This window comes from Caretta caretta, chromosome 1 (assembly GCF_965140235.1).
Source record: "Caretta caretta isolate rCarCar2 chromosome 1, rCarCar1.hap1, whole genome shotgun sequence".
Lineage (NCBI taxonomy): Eukaryota > Metazoa > Chordata > Testudines > Cheloniidae > Caretta > Caretta caretta.
In genome coordinates, this window is record NC_134206.1 from 179,525,284 (window position 1) to 179,551,479 (window position 26,196).

General features: G+C 41.1%; 1 protein-coding gene across 23 annotated transcripts in view; it reads left to right on the forward strand.

Moving 5' to 3' along the window:
- ROBO2 (roundabout guidance receptor 2) overlaps positions 1 to 26,196 on the forward strand; it is a 1,531,972-nt gene that overhangs the window by 1,425,638 nt on the left and 80,138 nt on the right. For all 23 annotated transcript variants that reach the window (XM_048868811.2, XM_048868637.2, XM_048868676.2 and 20 more), the window contains 3 exons: positions 677 to 798; positions 14,545 to 14,776; positions 23,964 to 24,088. In XM_048868811.2, coding sequence (XP_048724768.2) covers positions 677 to 798; positions 14,545 to 14,776; positions 23,964 to 24,088 — 479 coding nt within the window. The remainder of the gene's footprint in view (positions 1 to 676; positions 799 to 14,544; positions 14,777 to 23,963; positions 24,089 to 26,196) is intronic.

Here is a 26,196-nt window from a genome sequence, read left to right on the forward strand (position 1 = left end):
AGGGGCAATTTGACCTCACAACTTTATCCCGTTTTCAGATATGAACACCTGGAAAATGTATAAATTTTCTATAGCAGAATAGGCTTACATAACAGGAAATTGCTATTTTTAGTATGGTTCCCTGGCTTCTCTCACTTTCTAACTCTCATGGTGTCAAACTGAAAAGGAGAGGAAATTGAAATGCATATTGAAAAGGAGGGAAAATTTGAAGAAGCATAATGAGTGTAACATACACAGTTTAAAAACAGGCCAATGTACATATTCAGCTTCTGCAATATCATTTGCTTAAATTATACAAACTAGCTGTGTTCTAGACCTGCAGGAACACTGGCACGTGAAGACTATTATCATCTGAATATTTCAAAGCATATGAATATGGCATCTCACCATTCACTCACTAGCTGCTAGGGAAAATAATGTTTTAAATGACTATTTGGGCTAAATAGGAATGTTTTCTAATTGCCTAAGTAATAGAACATGTGGTGTTTGTTTATGGCAGTGAATGCTTTTCAGGGTTCATAGTTCAATCTTATCTGCTGCATTGTTTTTGAAAGTGATACAAACTAAGACTATTTTAACCCAGTACATTACATTTTCCAGTCCTCCTAATGAATTAATGATACAAGTGAGGCTTCTTATTAAAATAATAATTTTGTGTCTGTGGTTGGCCTGGCAGATATCAGCCCACCAGCACAAGGTGTGGATCACAGGCAAGTCCAGAAAGAGCTAGGAGACGTCATTGTACGGCTACATAATCCTGTTGTGCTGACACCCACTACAGTTCAAGTCACCTGGACAGTAAGACTTCTCTAATTGCTACCTTTCATTGACAGCTTTAATCTTGTTTACTTGTCCCTGCAATTCTTTCTCAGCCCTGAAAAACCCAAGTCTGACCTTAGGACAAGTGGGCCCAGATAAGCTAACATTGTACAGACAATGAACAACGTGCTAAAGGAATGGAGTATTTCTTTTTTCCCCGCTCTTTCTTTGTCTTGTCTTTGTTAAAGTCAATCAGGTTCAGAAGCTTCACATGTAGGACAAAGCATGTTAACTGACTGACAGAGAGGATCTTTTTAGCAGAATGTGTCTCAACCCATAATGCAAAAATGTGACTGATCCTTACACTATTCTTCAGTGTGTAAACTGAGTGTAATAAGCAAAATTAAGTATCAGAATTAGGATAAATTGATGTTTTCATAATCTCTCTCTGCTTCAATCCATGGGGACCTCCCACCACAATACCCCATTATCTGTTAAGCTTTACTTGCAATAATGATCTTCCTACAAGGCACTTGTGGACAGATGTGCATGCTGATAATACATGGTGTAAGTAAGTAATGGTATTTCATTCTATAGCACAAGCTCTAACTTCACCTGATGGATTATGGAAGGCCTGAATCTCTTTGACATTACCTACAATATCTCTGTTTAAGAAGTCAGATTATTGGGTTAGAGCTCCCAAGGACTAAGTTTATAGTATGTAGCTTTCAAAATGCTACATTTCTTTTCCTGGCACTTCAGGGAAGGGATTTGTAACCATAGAAGCAGAGATTTTCTAGGGCACTACACACCACAAATGAGTGCTTCATTCTTCAGGCATTTACCCTGTGGAGGGGAATACCAGAGAGGGGAGAGTGAACTAAGCACCACAGTAGTGCATAGGGCTTGAATTATTATTTTATATATTCTGCCGCAGGGATCCAGGCAGTGGTCACAATATTTTTTGTTTACATATGCAGTGTCACTACAGCCAGCAGCTAATGACTATAAAAGAGAAGAGGTGTCCCAGAAGATGAGACGTGTGTATGTGGAGGGGAGGGCGGGGGGGGGGCGGTGCATGGTGAATTTTGCAGCACTGATGTAAGGCTTATTGCCTTTGCACTGCGGAGCTTGGCTTGGTGGGGACTCAGATCTAGGGCCCTACCAAATTCACAGCCATGAAAAATGCATCACGGACCATGAAATATTGTCTCCCCCTGTGAAATCTGGTCTTTTGAGTGCTTTTACCCTGGACTATAGAGATTTCACAGGGGAGACCAGTGTTTCTCAAATGGGGGGTCCTGATTCAAAAAGGGGTTGCGGGCAGGAGGGCCGGGCGTGGTGGCAAGGCTATTTTAGGAAGGTCGCGGAATTGCCACCCTTACTTCTGCCCTGCCATCAGAACTGGAAGGTGGTGGCCGTCGTCCGGCTGCCCAGTTCTGAAGGTAGCGCCCCACCAGCAGCAGGGCAGAAGTAAGGGTAGCAATACCATACCATGCCACCTTTACTTCTGCAATGCTGCCTTTAGAGCTGGGCGGCCAAAGAGTGGCACCTACTGACCGAGGGCCTAGCTCTGAAGGCAGCAGCAGAACAGAAGTAAGGGTGGCAATACCGTACCATGCCACCCTTACTTCTGCGCTGCTGCTGGCAGCGGCTCTGCCTTCAGAGCTGGGCTCCCAGCCAGCAGCCACCGATCTCTGGCCAGTCAGCTCTGAACACAGCGCCGACGCCAGCAGCAGTGCAGAAGTAAGAGTAGCAGTACTGCAACCCCCCTACAATAACCCTTTGACACCTCGCCCCCCACACACACACAAGTTCTTTTTGGATCAGGATCCCTACAATTATAACACTGTGGAATTTTGGATTTAAATAGCTGAAATCATGAAATTAACGATTTTTCAAATCTTATGACCATGAAATTGACCAAAATGGACCATGAATTTGGTAGGGCCCTACTCATGCCGCATCCCTGTTCATACAGGTCTGGGGTGGGGGGAGGACAGAGACAGGCTTGGAATAGAATGGGGAGTTCACTGACCTTCCTTTTTCAGAGGAATATAGGAAATGTTTCACTGCATCTCAAAGGCTGGGAATGGGGGAACCCATTTATCTCCAGTCCTCACATAATGCCTTTGTAACAAGCCCTGCTAGTCTGGATTGGCACAGGGGGAGAATTTATGCCTAAACAGGTCAGTTAGTACCTTCATGCATATGATCCACAGAGCCAGGTGTTACAGAGGGCTACTGGACCAGGTTGTATGGTCACCAATCTGTTGAAAGTGGATCCAGTTGAAGGGTCTGATGTGCTTCAAAGACAATTGGGTCTGGTCAGAGTCTAGTCACTGTTCTCAGCTCTGGCCCTGTAAGGGGCTTTTTGAGGCTCAGACTTTTTCTGACACTCTTCTTTGGGATGTGGGACTTTGCAGTCCAGCCACTCTGGACTCCCCAGAGCTCTGCCTCGTGAAACCCCAAAGTGGTTACACTGCTTCCCCAGAGCTCCACCAATGTTGCGGTCACACTGGGCTTCTAGTCTAACCCCTTCAGGGACAACGTGGCTGTAAAGCAAGGAACACGATATAAGCAAAGAAATTTCTTAACCATGCACCTTTACTCCAGAAATTTACAGACCTTAGTCTGAAGAACAACAAATATCCTCAGACACACCCTCATCATTTAAGAGCCCCACCTCTTCTGTGAGTCTGAAGTCTCTTAGCATTTCAGGCTGGGTGGAGTCTCTCCTGCCCTCTCTCTCTTCAGCCAGTCCTGCTTACATGTGGCGATGGCTGGCCTCCAACTCAGAGCAGCAGCTCTTCTTAAATAAAATCTCTGTCTCCTTTTGCCACGTGCTCAGCTAGCCCCTCCCTCAGTAAGGCACCTATGCAGAAAACCCTTTGTTCCATGGGGGTGGGTCAGTAGTTAATCATTCAAAGTTGATAGCCCCAGTTGGTAGTCCCCTTGGCTTCTAGAAAAAAGAAAAGGAGTACTTGTGGCACCTTAGAGACTAACCAATTTATTTGAGCATAAGCTTTCGTGAGCTACAGCTCACTTCATCGGATGTAGCTCACGAAAGCTTATGCTCAAATAAATTGGTTAGTCTCTAAGGTGCCACAAGTACTCCTTTTCTTTTTGCGAATACAGACTAACACGGCTGCTACTCTGAAACCCTTGGCTTCTGTGTAATCGTCCTTCAGTGAAACGTCAAGAGCCTTTCCTGGGCAGCATAGCTATCAGGAATGCATTTAAACAGGCTTGCCTTGGGCAAGGTTAGATGTGTTCATCAAATACAAAATGGAGGTTCTAGTAAAATAGGGCTTCTGAATACAAAATGGAGTGCAGTTTGAGCCAGACACACTCATTCTTTCCACCAGGAAGAAATGAAATAATGTGAACAAACTCTCACATTGGTGCCTTCCCTGTTTTTCATAAGAAAAATATATTTTTTTATGATTTATAATATCAGATTTTTTGCTAGATCCCTTGACGTGAAAAGCAGTAACCCTACACCATCTAACAAGCACACAGTGCCCACCAGTGATACATCAGAATTGCCCTAAGGAAGGAAGAGATTGGGGAGTGTGTGTGTGTGTGTGGGGGGGGAGTTAGCGCTGCTAATTAGAAAGTTTCTAGCAATCAAGGCAAAACCATTTAATTAATCACAGTCTCCGGGATAGTAACCACACTATTCAGAGAGTAAAGCCAACTTTATTAATGTAACATAAAGATCCAGCAGAGCTAGCATCCAAAAGGAGACAGATGCCAAAAGAATGATGACTCTTTCCCTTTTCGAAATTCCTGTTTGGAATTCAAATGCTTTGCTAGGTGATAGACCACCTAGATACCTTTCTACCATTCTGACTGCTGGCAAACTGGCGTCAGTCACTCCCCTTCTTTGAGTTCTGTTGTTACAGGTTTTTAAAATTATTCTGAAATTGTCTCTTCTGTTCCAAATCAGGACTTGAAATTCCAGAAATATTTTCCAGAAATAACAACTGTGTGATTTGCAAACTTTATATATATATTGCATTCAAATATCTATGTCAAAAGAAGTCTGAAACTGTAAAATTAAGCCCTCAAAAGTTAGGAAATGGCAGAATTAAAGTCACCCTGGCAACTTTCTTTGCCCCCTGATACAAGCTTTAATTACATGGTCACAGAGTATTTTTTCCACAGGACCCCTGCCTCATTCAGTGAATGGGTAGTTGTTCAATATTTCTTTTTATCTTCTTTATTCAAAGAATGCCCCCAGGCTTTATTTAATGCACACCATCCAAACCCTGTACCGAATACAAAATTATTAATTTCCTCCTGGGTGCTGCTATAGTGCTCTCACCATAGTATCTGAGTGCTTCACAAACATTAATTAATTTATTTTCACAACATGCCTGTGAGATTAGATGGTATCTTTATCTCCATTATATACATGGGGAATTGAGACACACAAGATATTGAAGCCAAAATTATCAAAAGTGTCCACTAATTTTGTGGGCTTAACTTGAAACACCTTTGTACCTGATTTTTCAGAGTGTATATCATTTTTATACATTCAAAGCACAGCTCCAGTTGACTTCAATTTTAGTTGTGAGGGCTCAGCACTAATACATGTCCCATGTGTGGTTGTTTGGGTACCCAGAAATTGAGGAACCTGCCAGGAGTGGCCAACCGTGAAAATTCTTGTAAGGTACCTCTCCAACATCATAAAGGAGCTCTGTGGCAGAGGCACAGATAGAATCCGAATCCAAATCCCCAGGGTAGCATTCAGCTTTCTTTAACCATGAGACCCTTCTTTATCTTCCTGCAATCCCTTGCCTCATTCATTACACACCTTCCACCTTCTGCATCAGATAAAGCAGGGGTCCTATAGACAACAGTTTCCTTCACTACAAAACCCTGAATCATCCTCAGAGCAGGTCCATCCTGTGCACTGAATGAGGCAGATGTCAGGTGAAAAAAAATAGTATATGATCAAGTAATTAAAGACTGTAAAGAGGCCCAAATTAAGCTTGCCCAGGAGGCAACCTTATTTCTGGCTTTTCCTAACTGTTGAGTACTTGACTTTGGATGTAATTATTAATTAATTTTAAAACAAATGCAAAAAAAAATCTATAATGTGGAACCATATGGATCCTCAATTTAGGGCATCAACAGGGTATCACCTTTACCTCCACACATCTACCGTTTGAGCTAGGGGAATTACTAGTAGCATTAGAAAAAACTCTTATCCTATGTAGATATCAGCCGCTAGAGGGGAATGAGATACACACTTGGTCAGTAAATTTCACATCTATTTGCTAACAGAAGAGGAATGCGGAGATTCAGGACTCCTGGGTTCAATTCCAGGGCCTGGAGGGGAGTGTGTTCTAACGATTGTAGACCCTTCTGCCCTGTGCCTCCAGCCTATCTCTGTTCCTCTCTGCTCCCCCACCCCAGCTCCCTGTGCTCTGCCCTCCCCTCTCTGTGCCTATCTAGCAATCCCTAACCCTTCACTTCTGTTCCCCACTCCCGCTCCAATCAACCCCCTGATACCACTTCCTTCCACCCTCCCCCTTTACAAAGATCTAGCCTCTCTTCCCTCCTCCCAGCTCCTGCTCTCTTTCTCCTCTGCATCTAGCCCACCTTCCATGCCCTGGCTACTGCCCCACTCTACTCTGGCTCCTATCCACTCCCTCCTGGTTCCTGGCTCCCTCTCCCTCTTCTCCTATTTATCCCACCATCCTGACCCCTACCCTTCATTCCTACTACACCAGTCCCCCGTCCCCTCTACTTCTGTATATACCCTCCAATCCCTCTCCTTCCTCTTCGCTCCAGTCAACCACTACTATATCCCCCAATGGCTCTTGCCCCCCTCCTCCTTTTATCCTCACCACCCTCTGTCTCCTGCACCCTCCTCTATCCATTTCAAACCCCTCCCCCCCACAAACACTCCATACACCTCTGCCTTCTAGTCAGGTGGCTTCCTCCATCTCTTCCATGTAGGCTGGATTGCAACACAGAGAGCATTGAGAGCCAAAGAGAGACAGTCTCTCTGCTCCCGGTTCCTGTGGCTAGTGCCACTGCAACCCCTGCCAGACAGGAAGTTTCAGGGAAAGTCCCACTTAGCTCTGTAATTCTGGGTAATAGTATACTCAGTTGCTCTGTAATGGTGGGCACCCACAGTCTTGTTAGCACACAGGAGCTTGGAAATGTTGTACAATGCTGACTGCAGTTGGCATCGTCAGAGAACTTAGCTGCCAATCTCTAACAAGATTTACTGGCCATGTACAAATTGAGATTTTTTTGAAGTTGTAAAAATTGGCCAAACTTGGGTGGCTCTTTTTGTTTTATTTTTTATGAGAACAGTGAAAGGCATGTCCCTGACATCGGGGAAACTCACCTCTCTGCCAAATGTTCAAATCCCTGCTTCATAAGAACGGCCATACTGGGTCAGACCAATTGTCCATCTGATTCACTATCCTGTCTTCTGACAGTCACCATAGCCAGGTGCTCCAGAGAGAATGACCAGAACAGGCAATCACTGAGTGATCCATCCCCTATCGTCCACTCCCAGCTTCTGGCAATTAGAGATTAGGGACACCCAGAATATGGATTGTATCCCTGACCATTTTGGCTAATAGCCATTGATGGTCCTATGTTCCATGAATGTATCTAATTCTAGTTTGAACCCCATTATAGTTTTGGCCCTCACAACATCCCCTTGGCAACGAGTTCCACAGATTTACGTCCATTGTGTGAAGGAAGGATTGGAAGTTCTCAAATAAGCATTTGTATGAATTTTTTAACATGAGCAAATCAATGGATTTTTTTCCTAATCTCGGCCTTGGAAACAGGTGAACCATTTTAGCAGAAACTTTCCAAAAACTTCAATTTGAGTCAGACCTGTGATACGGAGAAATTCATAGAGTTTGGCAATATTATAAGCAACTGAAAACAGGATCTTGTAGTGGATAGGTAACCTTGACAAAAGCTTGCCAGCTCCACCTATAAAGGATCCAAAAGCAAGGGCAGTTAAATTCTGGAATAGGCTTCTAAGGGAGATTGTGGAATCCCCAGCTTTGGAAGTTTTTAAGAACAGATTAGACAAACTCCTGTCAGGAATGGTCTAGGTATACTTGGTCCTGCCTCAGCTCAGGTAGATGGACTGGATAACTTCTCCAAGTCCTTTCTAGCCCTACATTTCTATGAATCTGTGGGACTTAAAGGAGAACTTGTACTGGAGCAAATTTGGAAATGAAAACTTTTAAACAAAGGAATCAGTGTACCTGGGAAGTATTTTTGAGCTTTCTGCTAGGTTTTATTATTACAGATGGGTGAAGAGGGAACATTATCTTTTGTTGTTTTTCAAACTGTTTATTTCCTTTGGTTGCCAAAAAGAAAGTGAAATTATAGGGAATGTACACACACATCTTTAACATTTTGAGTCAGGGTTGTTATAAGAAAACATGTTGGACCTGATCCCACTATGAGCTTTATGCAGATGCATCCCTTACACCTCTAAAGTCTTCAGTAGGGTTCTATACAGGCACTGGGATCTGTCTATGCAGAGTTGACAGTAAAACAGGGGGCATATTAAGGAAATGTAGCACATGATGTCCCTAACTGAGGCTGTGAGGAGTCAGATTTATGTCTCTTCATGTACACATTTAAGTAACAGAGTTGTACTGGCACAAATATTTGCATAAAGCAAATCTTAAAGTCACAGGCACAAGTATTTGTGGAAACTGAATTTCACATTCCTGTGTGTGACAAAGTTGGATTTTCTGCAATACATTTATGAATGATAAGCCTGGCAGTGACTTACTGGATGAGGGATTACTACCATGTTGGTAAAAAGCGTTAAAAAACTGGCCTCTCTGCAGGGAAGCTAAGCAAAGATCCCAAGTGGTAGAATGAAGGGGAAGGGCACCAGGTGGTTATGTTAGGAGCTGATCTCAAAGAGATACAAAACACATGCGTCTGGAACAAGAGAGAAAGGGACAGAGAGACAGACAGCCAAAATGGATTCCACAACAGCTTTACTGGGTAGAGCCCTGACGTTGGCCAATCTTAACTCTGTCTTCACATTTGCTTCTCTATACTAACCTAGGGGCTTCCCAGTGCTGTTTTCCAGTTGACTAATAAACCCTGCTCTGTTTTGGAAAAGTTTCCTGGTTTCACTGCAAATACTTGCTGAGTTGTGTTGATCCCTGAAGAGGAAAAAAAAGCTTCTGTTCGGAGACTGTCTCAGTTGGACTTACTGGGCAGAAACAGGAGTGCTGCAGCACAGAGGCTCAGTCTTGGAGGTGCTGAGGCTGTGTGGCCTACCCTTAAGGAAGAGTGGGACCCCTTGAAACACTGAAGTGATTCCTCCAAAGGACTGTTTAAAATCTAGGAAGAAGCACAGTTCCTGTGCATCCATGACACCATGTGTGTGAGAATTCACATCAGCTGTGCTTGTGTAACACCGACAGACCCCGGTTGTGGGTGCGCAGGATCAAACATGGGACCTATGAAGCTTAGTGCATGAGCCTCTACTGCATGACTAAAAGCCATATGCCTCTTAGCTAAGGCTGTAGAGTATACTCATTAATCTTTCTCTAAGTAGTCTCAGTGCTACTAGATGGGCCAGAGCACCACACCCAGGAGGTGTGTGGGTTACACTTGCACAGTCATATAATAAGAGAATGGAAACTATAGTATGTGACTTGTCTGACTAATCATAACTAGCCAACACAGCATAAATAAATTATGTCCAGTGAGCTGGACATGATTAGAACACATGATTAAAAATGGCAAGACATTGAATAATTTTGAATAACAAATATATTTAAGAAATGGTTGTCTGCTCATGGGTGGCCTGTGACAAGAAGAAGAGCCTTCATGAGTCCAATACATTTTTCATTATGAATTATTTGCTCAGATCTGGTCACCATTGAAGGTGTTTATGATACTTTCTTTTAAAAATGTTCTTTATTGGGGTTTGATTAAATGCCCAAATGAAGATGTCATGTACTCCTTGTACATGGCAGGTTGCAGGGCTGCTACTATCATGTCAGGCTTCCATCATGGCTACAGAGCTTCCATCATTTTGAGAGACAGACAAGAGATGTGTTCTCTATGGCAGTGGTTCTCAAATTAGGGGTGCCGCTTGTTCAGGGAAAGCCCCTGGCGGGCCGGGCCGGTTTTTTTACCTGCCGCATCCGCAGGTTCAGCCAATCATGGCTCCCACTGGCTGCGGTTCGCCGCTCCAGGCCAATGGGGGCTGCGGGAAATGGTGGCCAGCACATCCCTCGGCCTGCACCACTTCCCGTCGTCCCCATTAGCCTGGAGCGGCAAACCCTGGCCAGTGGGAGCTGCGATCGGCTGAACCTGTGGAGGCGGCAGGTAAACAAACCGGCCCGGCAGGCCAGGGGCTTTCCCTGAATAAGCGGCACCCCTGGTTTGAGAACCACTGCTCTATGAGATACATGAATGCATTGCTGCCTATAGCCGTTACCAGCTCAAGTGAGGTATGTTATAAGTGGTGTCACCTAGTGGCTGTACATTATAATATAGTTTGAGCATTCCATTACAGAGGATAAATTTCAAAATGTCAGGAAATGATGAGTAAACTCAGCTGTCTGAAATAATTTGTATATGTAGGTGAAACACATGATGGAAACGTTATACAATTCTGAACAAGATCTCTGCTATTTTACTGGCGTAGGACCTATTTTGCTGATTCTTTTTATGTTTCCCTTCATTTTTCTTTGTAATGGTATCACAGCTCAGCTGATCTATCGGAAAATGGATTTTCCATCCCAGAAAAAAAAAAACAGATTCCAAAAAAACTTTCATCTCAAATTGGGACCAAAAGCCCAAACATTGATTTTATTTTTTAAAAAAAAGGTATTTTCTGCATTTTTGTTTTTTGTTTCAGGTCAATCAGATTCTTTCATTGTGATGACTTCAGAACATTTTGTTTCAATTTTGACCATTTGTAATTTACATTTTTAAAATTTAAAATGAAACAAAAAGTTGTTTCAAAACAAAAAATTGAAACAATCTGTTCTAAAAATGGCAAAATGGGACTTTTTTACCCTCTCCCTCTCGTGAAATTTTCTCAAAAATGATAGTTTCACAAAAAAAATTGGTTTGGTCTTGATGGCATTTTCCAACAGAAAACTGTTTTGACCAAAAAAAAAAAAAAGATCAGTTCTAATGTGGCACCCTCCTGCTGTTATATCACTTCAAGAATGCAGCTTAATTCCCCTGCCCTGGTCCACTCTGCATTCATACTCTTTTCATGTCTTCTCTTCTGTTTCACAATATTGTTTTCCCTCTCTGCCAAGAGCTCACCTGGTCCCTATAAAGTCTTTTCTTCTCCCTCCAACCCCTGTGCCTTCTGTGGAGTGTTAGAAAGTTGGTTCTGATGATACTAGACAGGTGGATGAACCAGCTGACTGATTCTAATTCATCTGACTGCCCCTCAATCCTCTGCTTTCAGTCACACACTGTGCACAGCATAAGACACGGACTCACACACAGCATGGGAGCTGGGAAGCAAGGAACTGAGAGAGGGAGCCAGCTGGCTGCCCATCCCATAGTTATGCAAGTAAACCCCACGGATTTCAAAGGAGTGGCAGAGATAAGAAATTATGAGCATCCCTTTAAATATTAGGTGTATCCCACTGCAAACTTCAGGAGTAGTGTCTTATGAGTGATTTCAGAGAGACTAGGATCCTGCATCCAGCCTTTATGGATATTCTGGCCAGGTTTGAAACCTGGTGAATTTCCAAGGTTATGGTGAGTTCTTCCTGCTGAATTTGGCACAGATTGAGATGTACAGTAGCCGTGACCAAACTCTCAAGTTATTCCGCCCAGATGGAGAATTGCTATTGGCATAATTATAAGTAGTATCTTATTCAGGATATTCTGAGAGGAGAATTTACATACAAAAGAGTGTCTTTAGACTGCGGCTTAGTGGGCTCGTCCCCAGGAAGCCATAACTACAGGGTTGGCTAAGTCATGAGTTTCTGTGCCATATTTTTAACACCTGAATAGCCTAATAGTATAATCTAATGGGTTTAGAATCCATACAATATTTGGTGGTAATGTGCATAGATCTGGAAAAGGCAGTTTTCTGTTCCATAGAAATGTTTCTGTAACTAGTGCTAATAGTGCACAGAGTGTCACTAGTGTATGTTAGCTGGTCCTATTAGTAGGTAAAACAAACATGTTAGTCCAGTACAAAATCTACTGTTGATTGCCTACCCTGTGTAGAAAACTCTGATTGGTGTTACAGTTATTTCCTCTACTAAATAGTCATCATGACATAGAGATCAATTGTGCCTTTTAAGGCACCACATGATATCAGGGGCAGTGTATAGCAGCAGCCCACCATCAATTATTCTCTGCTAATAGGTTATAAGCCCCTTGAAGGCATATGCACCTTCTAGTTTGAAGGAAGAAAGGTGTCCTTAGATCCACCTCCTCTCCAGCTCTTTGGGGGTGGATAGCATTGCTATCTGTACTAGCTAGGAGTAGTCTGTGGCTGGATCCTGTGGAGGACAAGAGAAGGGAAGTGTTTCCTTGTGTCCTCCCTTATCCTCCTTGCATATGATTGTGGGGCCACCCACAGTTTGACCCAAATACGTGACATTAACAATAAGTCAGGGTGTTTCAGGTGGCAGTGCATAAGCATACACCACAAGTGAAATAATGACACTATAGATGGTGTTTTATTAGTTGCACTATTGAGCGTTTTATAAAATGGTTAGCAAGGTCTTCTGTTCTCAGTATTTAGTAGTATAGTGAATGCCTGTACTACCTCACACTTCAGAATTGAAGATATTTAATGGCTAAAATCTGGTGATCCAAATTAATAGTTATAGTTTCATTGTATGCAGCTTTAGGAGCCTTCAGTTCATTATTAGATGTACTCTGTGTGGGTGGGTTATACACAGCCTACTGATTTCCAGCGTAGTATTTTTTAAATTTTCCCTTTTTGACAACTCTTTGCACCCATCAGTTCTTAAAGATTCAGCCAAAATAAAAAAAAAAAGTCAAATTAAAAGTTACATTGTATTTTTCTGAAGTGTAGAGAGAAATCTAATTTAAAATTAGTTTTGGATTATTAAACAGCTTAGCCATGTACTACAGTTTAGGTGAAGAGGATGTGTTATAAAGTATACAAAGGAGTTAATACTGTGTTTTGTAGTAAACGTGAGGTTCATAATGTCTTTACATCTGTAAAACATTTAATTAATGAAAGTCAAACATGGATAAAAACAATTTACCCTGATTTACAGACTCCCTTCATCTGGAAACAGCTGCTTAATGTTCTTCTTAAAAACACAGCTTGATTCTTTCAGTATTAACAAGCTATTATTGTGAGTTATGGTTCTCTTTCAGTGCATAAATTCACTTAAAGTGAATGTAGAAAAGTTTATAAAATGCAAGCTTAATGTTGTTGTAACATATGTAGCAAGGTTTTTAACAGTGACAGTTTTGATTAAAGACATTTTTTCTTTGCTCTTGTAAATTAAGATTTCTTCTTGCTTGTTCTGTTTTTTTAATGTTCTAAGAACTGAAGAACTTAATGACTAGGAAGTGAAGGTATAGTAAAGGTAGTGGAAGTCAGAAGATCTTGGTTTGTGCCTTCAGTATTGGACCCACTTATTTTTGACATAGCCCAAACAAGCATAGCTCTAATTCTGGAAAATCTTTGATGAGTTAGCAAGCTGTCAAGAGGGTGAAGGAAATCGTTCTTGTCAAAACTCAGCTAGGAGACTAGAGTTAACAACCCAGTCAGCTATATGTCCAAACTGACACACAGAACGTGCTGCTTGTATTATTTTCTTTGGCTATTTGCTTGACAACTGCAGAAGTGAAAATCTTCTTTTAGCATGCAACATTTTTGACTGTTAAAAGAGATTAAAATACAAATTTGTGCAAATGTTTCAGTACAGTATAATATCTCAAAGTTATTTGATATGTTACCTTTTTTTCCAGATAAAAATGCTTGTGGCCACATCAAGATAATACATTTTGAACTATCTTTCTTTCAATTACAAGTAATGTTTATTGTTTTGAAAGACACCGTAGATTTGTTATATTACTGTATACAACCCTGAACTTGAATTCTGTTTGCATGGCAACAAATTAAATACAAACAACAACAACATTCCATCCCCATCTGATGGCATGAGTGCTTTGTAACTTCAGATGGAAATAGACTGGTTAGTCTAGGAACACAGGAAACAACACATTTTCTTGGTCATTGTTTTTTCTGCATCTCTCTATGTTTATTTTGCTTTCCTGAATATCTCATGAGAGGACCGTCCGTAAGCCAAGTAATGGATTAATAGCTAAAAGCATATAGTACATCTTCAAAGCTTTGTACTTTTCTGAGAATAAATTGTTTTTCCTTTCTTTCTCATATTTCAGCACATCAGTAACCAAGTTAGCTTTAATTCCTTTACATGCAATACTCATCATGACAAATTGCTAGAAAATTATCTATTTATGATTTTTGTTATTTATGTTATGCTTTGAGATGTAGGTGGTTGTATCATTATATCTAATGGGAAAAAGTAAATGGAACAATGAGAGAGAGATTTACACCACTTTAAAAAAATTAAGTGAAATGACAGTAATCCACAAGAAGTTTTAATTTTAGATTTAAAGGAAGTCAGTAACACAGGCAACTGACTGCTTTGTTGTTTGACATAAACACATCAATACAGTAGGTAGCCTTTTTGGTTTCGTTATTGGATTATGGATCCTGTACTTTAAAACGTGTAGTAATGTGCCAATTAATACCATTTCCAGGTTGACCGCCAATCCCAGTTTATTCAGGGCTATCGAATAATGTATCGCCAAACATCAGGCCTGTCTTCTCCAATGGCATGGCAGAATTTGGATGTGAAAGTCCCCACTGAGCGCAGCGCTGTCCTAGTCAACTTGAAAAAAGGGGTTTCTTATGAAATTAAAGTTCGACCCTATTTCAATGAGTTCCAAGGAATGGATAGTGAATCAAAGTCTGCCCGTACTACTGAAGAAGGTTAGTATAATTCTCGAAAGAAGCAACTGGCTTCCCCATCTTGTCTCAAAGGGGAAATCATTGTGTTCACTGTGAAGACTGTGCAAATAATTTTGTTCTAATTAGTTTCCAAAATGTCTGTACATAATTCACTGAAGATTTCTCTGTGTTGCATGAAAAGCTGGCTTTAGGATTTCACCTAACAATCTATTTGGCTATAATATTTGGTATAATATTATGGGGTCTGAACTGGCCAGTCCTATGCCTCTCTTCTCCAGAAGAGTTAACTTTTGTCTCTTCAGTGTGGGCAGCAAGCAATTTTGGGTTTCTGACACATACTCTGCAACAGTGTTTCCTTTAAAGTATCCAGGCTGCTGGTGCAGCAGACCCTGGTCCATGGTTTGCAAGTAGAGAAACCTTTTGCAGATGACTGAGTAATAATAGCCATTCTTTTCTAAGTGGAAAATAACATAGATGGATGACATGGCTAGGAGAAGATGATGGGTGAAGGACTCCCAATACTGCCTTTAATTAGTGTACAAATTAAGACTAATCCAAGTAGCACACCATTCTTGAAGCAGCTCTCTATGGTGCTAAACACAATGAAACCAGTTGTCCGTTTCTCAGTGTCAGGAAAATATCCTTAAAACACAGATCAGAACATGCATATGATACAGAAGTAGCAACCATATTATAACACTGAAATGAAGAAACAACCCTCTGTACATCATGCAACATAGATGTATTGTTCTGCTTAGAAACAGATGCTTTTAGAGTTGTCTGGAGTGTAAAAAGAGGAGAAACTAAGCTGGCTTTGACATAACTATTCCCCTGACCCCAGCTTTTTTTTTTTTTTTTAAATCTGCCTGTCTGTTTATCTAATCATCCCTATTTCCATAGTATCTGAGCCACTATTGGCATCTCTTGGATGGTCTTGTAGTCAAACTAAAAGCCTGGAGTCAAGAGATCTGGGTTATCTTCCTGGCTCTGCCACAGACTTCTTTTGAAGCCTTAGGCAAGGAATGTAGGCCAAGGCTTTCCAAATGGGCATCTATTTTTTTTTTTTAATCTTGACTGTAATCTTTCTGTGCCAAGGTTTTTTTATCATTCAAATATGGGTCTATATGATTTCCATTACTCACAGGGTGTTGAGGAAGTTAATTCAATAATGATTGCAGCATGCTTTGAGATCTTGGAATGGAACATATCATAGTTGTTGTTGTTATTATTATTTAGTACTATTATACTTTTCACCGTCAAACCATGTTATCATTACTTAATTAGCCAACAGTTAAGTAACCATGCCTGGGATCAGTGCTGTGAATTAGATAGTTGCTGTCCCTGTTTTGCAGATGGGGAAACGGAGGGTTCTATGATTTGCTTGAGATTATAGAGGGAGTCACTGGCAAAGCCAAGTTCAGAATTTGGGAATGCCTGACTCCCATTGCTTTGATTAGATCATAAATCCTAAATTGTTCAGTAAAGATTAGCTTCACTGTAGTATGAACAAAGCTTGTTTTAAAAGTTTCAAACAAGAAAATTGGAAAAAGCTTACTAGGTTAAAATTGCTTTGCTAGAATTTAACTGTAGGATTTTTCTCCCCCTCACTAGAGGATTTTTATCCTTGTCCATTCTCAATTGATTTTTGTTGTTTATTTAGTTCATCTAACTGCTAAAGTTAAATTAAGACCCACTAAAAAAGAAAAAAGGCTTTGTATCTGTAGTCTATTCCTGTAAAGTACTTCAGGAATGACCTTTTCATTTGTAACCCTCATCTCCCAGCAGAACCTGTCAGGTAATTTCCTACTTTAAAGGCCACTTTTTCTTGTGGAATAACTTTCTACACAGTAAAGATTTTTAGAACTTTCCTTGCCTGTTAAAGTCACGGTCCATGTGTATATTAGTCTCACCTTCAGCCACTCTCTTGACTAGTGTCTTCTTCAGAAAAACAAATAGTTGCCACCTGTCAAATGTCAACCACTAGAAAAGATTCCCCAACCCCCACAGTATTTAACTGCTTGTGTGATAGACTTTTTTTCTATCAAAGCACCAATAGGTAAGATAAGCTTCCGTGAGAAAATTAGTGAGTGTATTTCAATGGCCATTTCCTTTGATTCTTAAGGTTATCTTTGCAATTACCTTGTTGCTCATACTTTTGTAAAGATAGTCCCAAATCAATGTTTGGTGAACATGATTTACTTCTCATTCATACATAAAAGGAGTAGTATTTTTAAAGGTATCACACTTATTGCATTGACATCTGATTCTGTTTTGAAAATCAGACTTTTCAGACCTGACTTTTGAAAAAGTCAGTTATACTATCTTTAGAGAAAGCATTTGAAAGAGTGCTGTGAAATCTGTATATTTTTGCAACATCAAAATATATAGTTTGGGCAAAGGCAATGTACTACCAAAAAGAAGTTTCAATTTTTTACTGGATTTAATTTTACACAGAATGTTACTTCTGAGGCCTACCTCCAAAAATCAATTTCACCACAGTTAGACATTTCCTCTAGATCAGACATTTGTTACAAATCAGTAGCCATTCATCTCCTACCTCTTTGGCCTTGTGAAAGTAACAAATGGAATTCTGTTTGGTTGCGTCTGGAAAAGATGAACAGTGATTTGGGTTCTTTCATATCTGTAGCAAGAAGCTGAGCACTGGAATAATTGACCTGTCAAGAATCAGGCAAGGTGTTCTCCACAAGCCAGCAGTAAGGGAAATGAGAAAACAATTTTAAAAATGTTATTTTTCAGTGTGGTCTATTTAATAACGACAGCACTGTCAGACAAGTGGTTTAATTTATGGTGCCAGCTTACAGAGCAGTATTATCATAAAGAGAGAAGTCAGGACTGTCTACACACACACACACACACACACACACACACACAAAAGAGAGAACTGGACAAATAATAATGGATAATGTATCTGATAATTTTCGGGTTGTTTGTTCACAAATAATCCTAAAAGCTGAACATGATTTTTTTTTTCCAAATTCATTCACTTATTTGAAATTCCTCATGGAATAATAAATACTTGGTCTGTGTGTTGTTGGTGACCTGTTCATTGCAAATGTATGGTATTCTAAACTTGAGCTCTCTTATTTAGTGGTCATTGGGCACTGTTTTCATAGTGACAGGTTTCAGAGTAACAGCCGTGTTAGTCTGTATTCGCAAAAAGAAAAGGAGTACTTGTGGCACCTTAGAGACTAACCAATTTATTTGAGCATGAGCTTTCGTGAGCTACAGCTCACTTCATCGGATGCATACCGTGGAAACTGCAGCAGACTTTATATACACACAGAGAATATGAAACAATACCTCCTCCCACCCCACTGTCCTGCTGGTAATAGCTTATCTAAAGTGATCATGAGGTTGGGCCATTTCCAGCACAAATCCAGGTTTTCTCACCCTCCACCCCCCCACACACAAATTCACTCTCCTGCTGGTGATAGCCCATCCAAAGTGACAACTCTTTACACAATGTGCATGATAATCAAGTTGGGCCATTTCCTGCACAAATCCAGGTTCTCTCACCCCCTGACCCCCCTCCCAAAAACCACACACACAAACTCACTATCCTGCTGGTAGTAGCTCATCCAAAGTGACCACTCTCCCTACAATGTGCATGATAATCAAGGTGGGCCATTTCCAGCACAAATCCAGGTTTTCTCACATCCCCCCCCACCCCCATACACACACAAACTCACTCTCCTGCTGGTAATAGCTCATCCAAACTGACTTGCTGTTTGGATTAGTCTGACTCAAGGCTTCTGAATTCATTTATTAATTTCACTTTCCATTAATATTATTCTATATCCTCTTGAAATTTGCTATTTCCATTAACATTAGTTCCAGTAAATGAATTCACTATAATATTCATAAAATATAAACTCAAAGAAGAAATGAATACAGTTGAACTAAAGGGTTTTTTTAAAAAAATGAATATTTTTCAAAAATATCTTGCAGTATTTGCCCAGTTCTCTATCTCTACATGTATTTGTACAGTATATATATGTGATGTATTATCTTTCTATATGCATCGTGTATTTTTGTATAAAAATGTTATACATGTTAAAGAAGGAAGTGAATGTATTTCAGCAAAACAGTACTTTATATTTTAATGCAAAGAGGATAAGCAGCTTAGTTTTAATCTCTGCCATTATAATAATAATAAAGGTGTAAGGGTGTGGTGTTAAGTATAGAAGACAGTACCAGTGTGGGAAGCCCTATCAGTAAGTGGTATTGGAAAGAGAGAAAGGGAATAGGTTCAGGAATGGAGACCCCCAAAAGAGGATGGTTATAGAGAGAGATGGCCTCCAGGTTCATGCACTTATTATTCATTTTCTTTTAGAATTAGGTATGCATACGTTTATTTACTTTTTTATTGTTAAAGGACAATGCTTTTTTTATATTGATATTGTTTTTATTATGTGGCTTAGTTCTGTTTCAAGTGCTACAAAACTTAGGTCTTAGTCTTCAACTGCACCAATTTTATACTCAGCATGGTTGAGGAAAGTAGCTCTAGGCCATCTTTCTGCTGTACTGATTTGGGTTGGCCAGGGGCCAATTTGCCCCTGGAGTAACCTAGAGCAACTTAAGTGCTGCTCAAGTTACATCAGCTACTGCAGTCCCTTAGAAACCACTACACTGCCATGGGCAAGTAAAGGACTATGGTACCACACTTAGCTGCTTAGAGGCAATCAAGAGGTGAGGGCCCCATTATGATTTGGTACTAGAAGTGGGATTTTCAGACCAGACCCTGAACGAAGGGATAGATGGTAGCACTCCTTTGGGTCCTGCAACAACAACAGGCAGCAGCGCAAGAGCAGAAGAAGATGACAACCATAAGAGAAGAGGATCCCACAGCCAACCTGCTGCTAGTGAACAACATGATAGAGCAACAACAAGGAAGTTTGGCAAGAATTCCAGAACGCTTTCTATCATAAGATTTTTGAACCATATGGGGAAAGTTAAAGTCCTGAGGGCTATGGAGAAGAGTCCCAGATCAGAGCAGTCCCTTTGGAGAGGTCAAGCAGGATATTCCTACAGCTAGGGGATAAGAGGTGGCAGTTAGGAAAGTAGATAAGAGGAGTTTTGTGTGAAGAACCCTAGGGCCTACAAAAGCGAAGTGGTCTCACACTTGTGGGGGGGACTCTTCCACCTTAGTGCAAGGGTATGGCATTAAGTATAGAAGACAGTACCAGTAAGGGAGGCCATACCAGTAGGTGGATAAGACAGAAAGGGAATAGGTTCTGGAATGGAGACCCCGACAGAGGATGGTTATGGAGGGAGGTGGCCTCCAGGTTCATGCATTCAGAGAGCTTGTGGAAGGTCAAGAGATCCTGAATAGGGATACAAAGATATCCCAGGCCAGCAGTGAGCTCAGAGGGAAAAAAACAGTGTAGGTGGGTCCTCCAGGCCTGCTTTGAGAGTTTTCACAGAAGTAGCCAATCAGAACCCAGCAGGCACAGATAAAAGGAACTGCCGGGCCTTAGCAGGTCAATTCCTGGCTGGGACAAGAGAGGCAAGTGTGGGTTCTCCTCTCTGACCACAGGTGCTCAAGGGATAGCCAGAGTTTGGTGCTGGCTGCATTTGCACAGCTGGATTTGCAGGGGGAGAGAGAGAGGACTAAGAACCTTGACCCTGAGATAAGAGTAAAGCAAAAAAAAAAAAAGGGGGGGGGGAGTGGTCTTGGTAGGAAGTAGCCCAGGGAAGAAACAACAACAAACTGAAATTGAGGACTGTGTGGCAGCTATGTATAAGGTCCCTGAGTTGGAACCCAAAGTAGTCAGAGATCCCACGTTCCTCTACCAGCCACAGTGGCATAAACACGAAGAAGGGGACATAGCTTATTTGAGAACCTGAACACAGGGCTGAATTTAAAGGGTCCAGAGCTGGGGCTGAAGACCCTGGTGAAGTCAGTAGTACTGTTCATTTATTGAACTCTTTACTATCCCAGAAGGGTTTCATTTGGACTTTGACTTGCCTGGAGGGCCAAGCCACTGAAGCCCCACCAAGGTCAGCTGGCAGCCTAGAGGTGGTTCCAGGCATGAGAAAAAGACTGTGTACCACACCCAGCTACTAGGAGTCTCTCAAGCGGTGAGATCCCCCCATTACAGTCACTAAAAGGAGTTGAGTTTAAATTCCTGGATCCAGATTTGTAGGTCATATTCTGCAAAGTATCAGGTGTAGTGGAGAAGCCATAGGAAAAACTAATGAATCCTGAATTGACTCAGGAAACTTGAGTGATCCTGATATCCCATCTGTCCTGAGGCTGCCGGGGCTTTTGGGTAACCCAGGCATTGAAAGCCAGGGAAGACCAAAAGATGAGTAGGGAGATGCTGGTGACTTTGGGCCCACTTTTCAGGGAACCATGGTCCAAGGATGTTTAAACAATAAGGAAAACCCAATAACGAAAGGACTTTTCCAGAGTTTTGGTGCCCTCAGACCTAATGGAGCAACAAAATGAACCAGGTCCTTTATGGACAGGAATACAGGAGCTAGAGGAGAAAACTGAGGGAAAGGCTTCACTTGGAAATCCTGGACCTCAGTGAATTTTTTGTTTAACATGACAGAAATGTACCAGAGAAAACCCTGGACCTAGAGGTTGCTAAGGCTTTCAGAACTTGGCATCAGAGCAAGAGTGAGAGGTGCCTGGAGTGCCAGTGGGTACTCTAATGAAAGTGCTAATGATGCTGTGAAATTGATACTGTAGTCTCTACCATAACATCTTTAAAAATAACTGGGGGACCCTGCACGTCACACATTCTCACTTGAGGAATAAAGGTGTCATGCTGAAGGTGTTAACATTCTTTCCCAGGGAAATGTCTTAATAACACAAATCACTTTATCTGGGGCATGGACATGGGAAGAGAGACTGCAAAAGAATGAGATGTCATACATTTTCAATACCCTCAAGTGATTAAATATGCAAAAAGCAGCAGGACAAGAGTAAATGATGGAGCAGAACAGGAACACCCCAGGGAAAAGAAGAGGTGGATATTTGTATGGGTTGGGTTCAATATCATTGAAGCAGATGGAACCTAACTGGCGCCTTTCATGTAAAATAGTTTTAAGATGCAATTAAACTTCTTTATGGAACCACGTAGCTGAAACAATAGGGGCCTCAAACAAAACACAGGCACATGTCACCTCCTACAACAATGGCACATGTGAGGTCATTCAGAAATTTTAACTCTATGGTTGGAGGAGTTTTGTTATTTTGAGTGGGGATGCATGTGAGAGAGATGCACACCACAAAAGGTTACAGATGTAGCCAATTAGTTCATTTTATCATCCCTTGATCATTGTATTATGTGATGTTATGGTCAGTTCAGATGCTATTTCATAGATAATTAATATATGCTAAATAGAAATAAATTGTAGGATTATACAAGTATAAGATTGATAAGTATTTAGGAGAGATGACTGTGTATTATGTGAATAAGTAAAGCATGGCTGGAACGCAAGCCCTGCAGGCTGACACCTGTAAGATGTTAGTTTAGCCATACTAGGCCCTAGGCTTAAGAACACTTGACAGGAATGGGTGAACTGGGAACAACCCTGTGCAGTAAAGTCACAAGATTACTGTAAAGCTGTGCCAGTGTGATGTTACAGAAAAGTAGATCATAATAGACCGCAATGTATTGTCCAAAACCACTAGACACCTAATTGTAACAACTCTGAATGTCTGTCTTGACCGCAGGCCACATTGTGCATAGATGCTAATGAGAATAAGAGGAACTAAGAACAACCTATGAAAAATGGGGCACCCCAATAGTCAAGGTGTGTGGAAGAACAGATAAGGAAAAGAGAGCACCTTCATGCATATGTATAAGGAGTTAGGTGTAGTGAGAATTACAATATAAAAGAGGGTTCCATGATTGGGTACAAGTGGGAAAACCCAAGGAATGATCTCATCCCACCAGCAGGAACCATCCCTCTAGCAATGATCATCTATTGAGAAGTCCATCAGACCCTGGAATATTTTTTTAGGATGTGTATGACTGCAGTTACAATTATTGCATGGTTTTTTGTAGAATTTCTATATTCATGGGTAATTGTAACTTTACTTATTGCTTTAATAAAACTTGTAGTATGGATAGGACTTTGTACTTGTGATTGTGTCTGTGGTCCCTATCCTTGGACTTTGAGTGTTTCTAGAATATCCACATCTGAAAAAAGCACCAGAGGCAATTTTCACTCTGTTGAGCTTCAAACTGTAGCAACCAGAGGTGAACCCCTGGTGGTGTATTATAACACTAAATTCACTTTAAGCAAAATAAAAGGCTACACAGAGGAAGAGCAGAAAGACAGGGGCACAGCCTGAATGAGCACTGGGAGCATGGTCCTGAGAAAACAGCCTAGATAGAGAGATTTTATGAGCTGAGTGCTGTGTGAAAGAGGCTTGGAACTGTGAGCAAAGAAATTGTCATTTGTCTGATTGTTTGATTCCTGCTCTGTCCCGGAGAGGTCTGAGCAATTATATTCTTTGTAAATAGACAGGATTGCTTCAGAGAAATACCTGACTCCATCATCAATTTATTCCCTAACTGGGACAACCCAAAAGACCCCAACATTTCAGCTAATCCCTCAAATCAAAAGGAGTAACAATATAGATGACCATTTCTCTGGCAGTGTGAGTGAGATTAAAGCCCCATGTGTTTTAACTCTTTGGCCAGGCAAAAACTGGAATATCCTACATTTAAATACCTTAAGGATATGTGTCTTTAAAAATATTCCCTTCTATTAATCACTAGGCAATATTAGATCATAGAGGGGCAGTGGGGATAGGGGGATCAGAACAATGCTTAGGGCGGTCTGAGTTAGCAGATTTAACTTATGTATGCAGTCACAACCGTGTGTATAAGAAAATGAATATAAGTCTGAGACTAATTCTAGTTGTAAACTTGAGACATGCTAAACTCAATAAATAAAAGAAGAGTGATTTGCATTGCTTCTGTGTTGCCACAACTACTGAATTTTCATTCAGTGCTGTGCTTCTCTTCAGAAAGACATTTTTCATAGTTGTCGTTGCCCAAGAATGTGTGCTAGTTGTCGTTGCCCAAGAATGTGTGCATCTCCAAGCCCATGGGAGTGCAAACTTCATAGATTCTCTGCTTGCTCTTACACTGTTTAAGCAAAATTAATGATCCAGCAACTGGACTAATGTCATTCTTCTATTTGTTCCTTCTACCCGGTACAGCTCCAAGTGCCCCTCCGCAGTCTGTTACTGTTCTGACAGTTGGAAACCACAACAGCACAAGCATCAGCATTTCCTGGGACCCTCCCCCACCAGATCACCAAAATGGAATCATCCAGGAGTATAAGGTAAAACTGATGTATAATGGGAGGGATGTGAATTAAACCAAACTGTGTCGGGTTGAAATATACAACATTTTTTTGTGGATTTAAATGTTGACATAATGAACTACACATTTGTATAATAACAAGCAGAGAGGTCTGATCACTTACACCTTTTTTCTCACATTAAGCAGCATCAACATTATGTTAAAAACAAAACTGATCTGTGTGGGGGAGAGGAGCCATCCTGTACTAGGCACCACTCTAGGCTCAGGGTGAAATCAGCCAAGCTCCTATCCTATCCTGACAGGGAAGCCAGAGCTACTCCTTCCTCCCTTGCCTGCAACAATGCTGACTCAAACACTTCACTGTAAAAATCACAGTGAATGACCCTGAGAACACAAGTTCAGTTTGTAATCAACTGGAAATCTTCTTCCATGATCACCTTTAAGGGCAATAATTTAGAGGCCTGCAGGGCACAAGCAGCCTTCCCAGGCAACAGGTTGAAAATCAGTATAGCCAATGCCTGCTGTATCAGTGTTTCTCAGTAGGCTAGTAGCTCACTTTAGTTATCTTTTGTCCTCTGTCATTGATGTGGTGTCTGCAAGGTGTCATCCTCAGAGGCTGTATCAGTCAACGGTCAAGCCCATGCTCTGACCACTTATTTACATATTTACAACATGGATATGTCACAGAATGCTGTCCAATGGACTGTTCATCCCACTCCAGTAAATAAATACCCAGCAGCACGTAGAATAACAGAAAAAGCCCTGCACAGCAGGTATAATAGTAGTGAAACCCCTTCAGCCCTCATCACATCCTCTACCCAAATGCCAGGGGGAATGATGGGCTTGGCAGCATACATGCTAGAGGTCAGAGAATTAACTTGAAAATCCATGCTCTTGGGGCAGATTCACCATGGGTTTCTGCCAGTGGAAGCTACTGGGAACCCAGCAACAAAGCTCCAGAGGCAAAAAATCTGCTAGAGGTTTCATCTGGGGAAAGTGGCCACAACTTCCCTTCTTCAGGGACAAATCCTATCGGGGATGTCAACCCTATACCAGAAGGTTGTGGGTAGGCGATACACTATTTCAGTGAGTATCTTCAATAGCCTCAGCTAGTGGGCCTCATATGGAGCCGCTGGTGGATATGGAAGCTGCCCTGCCCCAACAGAAGTCCCAAAAGAGTGGAAGTTATGGCATTGCTCCTTGTGGATGTAGTTTGGTCATCTCACACAGGAAGGTGTAATTTATAGCCCCCTGCTCCAATGTGGGTGAATCTGACTCAGAGATGGAGCAGGGAGGCAGGCACTTACTTTTAAAATCAGTGTAAGCTCTTTTATGTTTCACTCTCTTGAGTGCGTGTTTTAAAGACACACAGTATTTACTTGCAATGTATTAGTTTGTTGTTTTGTTTTGTTTGGTCAAGACCACAATTTATTAACCCAGCTATGCTATTGAAACCTCATTTTCACATCAATTCAACTTCATACCAACTCCAATATGTTAAGGTTTGCTTCATATAAATTCCATTAAAAATATGTTAAGAGAATGTTATGACTTCACAGTTAAGCATTAAAATGTCAGAAAATGCGTAAGGGTTATCCACACAACTCTAACTCTGAACTTTTATACATATGCATTGAGACATAGGCCAAGATTTAAAAAAACTAGGAGCCTAAATTTGGGCTCTTAATTCCATATTTATGTACCTGATTGCCATGATTTTCAAAAGTGACCCAGCAGCTGCCATTTACCTCAGTGGCAAGCATTGTATGATCAGCACTTTTAAAAACTACGTACCTTATTTAGGTGCCTAAATAAGTGTGAATTTAGGAGCCTACCTTTATGTACCTATTTTTGAAAAACTGGATTAATCTGTAGTTACTTGCTTGTGTGATGTTTCTCTCATTAAGTAATATAATATCTTAGCATTTTCCTACAATCTGAGCTATACACACACATCTGCAAATTTTGTTTCTTCCTTCATTTATGCCTACAACAATTTATTTGTCAAAATAGTCCGAAATGCCTTCATTAACTAAGTGCTGGTTTGCATCCTTACAGTCTGCCTTAAGTTAGGAGCACCCTGTAATACTGTACTATCCCAAGACCAGATCAGAGAACAAATCATGA